Genomic DNA, 3224 nt, shown 5'->3' with positions numbered 1-3224 from the left:
GGACGCCTGGATGGGGTGGACGCCTGGATGGGAGGGCCGTCTGGGGGAGAACGGATACACGTACGTGTATGCTGAGTCCCTTCACTGTTCACCTGAAACTATCGCAATACTGTTAATCAGCTATACCCCAACAGAAAACAAAAGGTTTAAATTTAAAAGAGATACCTAGAGACTCCTGTCATCTTCCCTTTTCATAGGTCCAATGCAGTACCCATGGAGGAAATAAATAAAACTACAAAGGTGCAATTCTTCTTTCGTCCATTCTCAGCCGACCCTAAGGTCCAGGCGGTGATTTTCGTGGCCTTCCTGGCGATGTACCTGACCAGCCTGGGTGGAAATGCCCTCATTGCCCTTACTGTTCAGATCAATCATTCCCTCCACACCCCCATGTACTTTTTCCTGGCTAACCTGGCAGCTCTGGAAATCCTCTGTACATCTTGCATCGCGCCCCTGGCCTTGGCAAACCTTCTTTCAATGGGCAGAACCCCCATTTCTATCGCTGGATGTGGTACCCAGATGTTTTTCTTCATCTTCCTGGGAGGGGCTGATTGCGTCCTGCTCGCAGTCATGGCTTACGACCGGTTGATAGCGATCCGTTACCCTTTAGGGTACACCCTCCTCATGAGCTGGCCCTTGTCTGTGGCGCTGATGGTGGGGGCCCTGGTACTAGGGTTCTTGCTGTCGCTACCGCTGACTGTTTTAATCTTCCGCCTCCCATTCTGCAACAATAGTGAAATCTACCACTTCTTCCGCGACATGCCCGCTGCCATGCGCCTGGCTTGCGCGGACACGCACGTTCACCAGAGCGCTCTGTACGCCATCAGCTTCTTCGTCCTAAGCATTCCCCTCTCGATGGTCTTCGTCTCCTACGTCTTCATCGTGGCGACCGTCTTCCGAATCCGGTCCGCGGAAGGGCGCCGCCGGGCCTGCTCCACGTGCTCCTCTCGCCTCTCGGTGGTCCTCCCGCAGTACGGCTGCACCAGCTTCATATATCTGTCCCCGAGGTCCAGCTACTCTCCTGAGTCGGGCCGGGTGGTGTCAGTGGTCTACACCTTCATCACTCCCATCTTAAACCCCTTGATCTATAGCATGAGGAACAAAGAATTGAAAAATGCCCTCAGGCGGGCACTACGCGGGCTCTAGGTCGGGTGGTTCTGTGACTTATTTAAATCAAGACACTTCTGAGAATGAAATGGGACGCTGTTAGTAATTATGCCCGGATGGTTTGCAGGAGCCAAGAGTGTACGCCACAGAGACATGGTGTTCTAGGAGCACCGGAGGACGTGGATGCTACCCACTGAAATGAAGCTTTACCACACAGGGCGGCACAGTGTCCTGGGCGCAGATGGAGGAGAAGCATTTACTTATTGGACATCTACTGGGAATGAGGAACTCTATGTGGGTTCTCTCACATAGCCCATCATAAGTATCATTGTCTTCTTTACTCTAGAAGAGAAAACTAAAGTGCTAGCAGAATATATGCCAGGATGAGAACGCACCCATCAGAAACCTAAAGACAAAGCGGACTCCACACAGTGTCGCTCTCCTTGCCCTAGGCTTGCTCTGCAAGTGGGAACATGTGTTACCTTGTACAAGTCTCTCTAAGCCTCTAGACTTCAGTTTCCTTATTTCTGAGAAAACAAAGATGAGCTAGAAGATTCCACCTGTTCCTTCAAATGTCATCAGTTCCATTCAGTTCAGTTGCTCAGTCGTGTCTGACTCTTAGCGACCTCATTAACCGCAGCACACCAGGCCTCCCTGTCCATCACCAACTCCCAGAGTTCACCCAAACTCACGTCCATTGAGTCAGTGATGCCATCCAGCCATCGCATCCTCTGTCATCCCCTCCTCCCTCTGCCCCCAATCCTTCCCAACATTAGGGTCTTTTCCAGTGAGTCAACTCTTCCCATGAAGTGGCCAAAGTATTGCACTTTCAGCTTTAACATCAGTCCTTCCAATGAACACCCAGGACTGATCTCCTTTAGAATGGACTGGTTGGATATCCTTGCAGTCCAAGGGACTCTCAAGACTCTTCTCCAGCACCACAGTTCAAAAGCATCGATTCTTCAGCGCTCAGCTTCACCGTCCAACCCTCACATCCATACATGACCACAGGAGAAACCATAGCCTTGAGTAGACGGACCTTTGTTGGCAAAGTAATGTCTCTGCTTTTGAATATACTGTCTAGGTTGGTCATAACTTTCCTTCCAAGGAGTAAGCATCTTTTAATTTCATGGCTGCAGTCACCATCTGCAGTGATTTTGGAGCCCCCAAAAATAAAGTCTAACACTGTTTCTACTGTTTCCCCATCTATTTCCCATGAAGTGATGGGACCAGATGTCATGATCTTCGTTTTCTGAATGTTGAGCTTTAAGCCAACTTTTTCACTCTCCTCTTTCACTTTCATCAAGAGGCTTTTTAGTTCTTCTTCACTTTCTGCCATAAAGGTGGTGTCATCTGTGTATCTGAGGTTATTGATATTTCTCTCGACAATCTTGATTCCAGCCTGTGCTTCCTCCAGTCCAGCGTTTCTCATGATGTACTCTGCATAGAAGTTAAATAAGCAGGGTGACTATATACTGCCTTGACGTACTCCTTTTTCTATTTGGAACCAGTCTATTGTTCCATGTTCAGTTCTAAGTGTTGCTTCCTGACCTGTATACAGGTTTCTCAAGAGGCAGGTCAAATGGTCTCATATTCCCATCTCTTCCAGAATTTTCCACAGTTTATTGTGATCCACATGGTTAAAGGTGTTGGCATAGTCAATAAAGCAGAAATAGATGTTTGTCTGGAACTCTTTTGCTTTTTCCATGATCCAGCAAATGTTGTCAATTTTATCTCTGGCTCCTTTGCCTTCTCTAAAACCAGCTTGAACATCTGGAAGTTCATGGTTCACGTACTGCTGAAGCTTGGCTTGGAGAATTTTGAGCATTACTTTACTAGCGTGTGAGATGAGTGCAACTGTGTGGTAGTTTGAGCATTCTTTGGCATTGCCTTTCTTTGGGATTGGAATGAAAACTGACCTTTTCCAGTCCTGTGGCCACTGCTGAGTTTTCCACATTTGCTGGCATATTGAGTGCAGCACTTTCACAGCATCATCTTTCAGGATTTGAAATAGCTCAACTGGAATTCCATCACCTCCACTAGCTTTGTTCATAGTGATTCTTTCTAAGGCCCACTTGACTTCACATTCCAGGATGTCTGGCTCTAGATGAGTGATCACA

At 47.9% G+C, this 3224-nt stretch overlaps 1 protein-coding gene across 1 annotated transcript; it reads left to right on the top strand.

Moving 5' to 3' along the window:
• Nucleotides 1–213: 213 nt before the first annotated feature.
• Nucleotides 214–1143, top strand: LOC128060968 (olfactory receptor 10V1). Its single transcript, XM_052653328.1, has one exon. It carries the CDS (start codon nt 214–216, stop codon nt 1141–1143), a length of 930 nt encoding a protein of 309 aa, XP_052509288.1.
• The last annotated feature ends 2081 nt before the right edge of the window (nt 1144–3224 follow it).

Source organism: Budorcas taxicolor, chromosome 15, assembly GCF_023091745.1.
Source record: "Budorcas taxicolor isolate Tak-1 chromosome 15, Takin1.1, whole genome shotgun sequence".
Classification (NCBI taxonomy): Eukaryota; Metazoa; Chordata; class Mammalia; order Artiodactyla; family Bovidae; genus Budorcas; species Budorcas taxicolor.
Note: the sequence above shows the minus strand (reverse complement) of the source record. Positions and strands in the feature narration are given on the sequence as shown.

Bases quoted from the DNA above. Each gene is read 5' to 3' on its own strand.
- LOC128060968 (XM_052653328.1), top strand. From the start codon at position 214: ATGGAGGAAATAAATAAAACTACAAAGGTGCAATTCTTCTTTCGTCCA.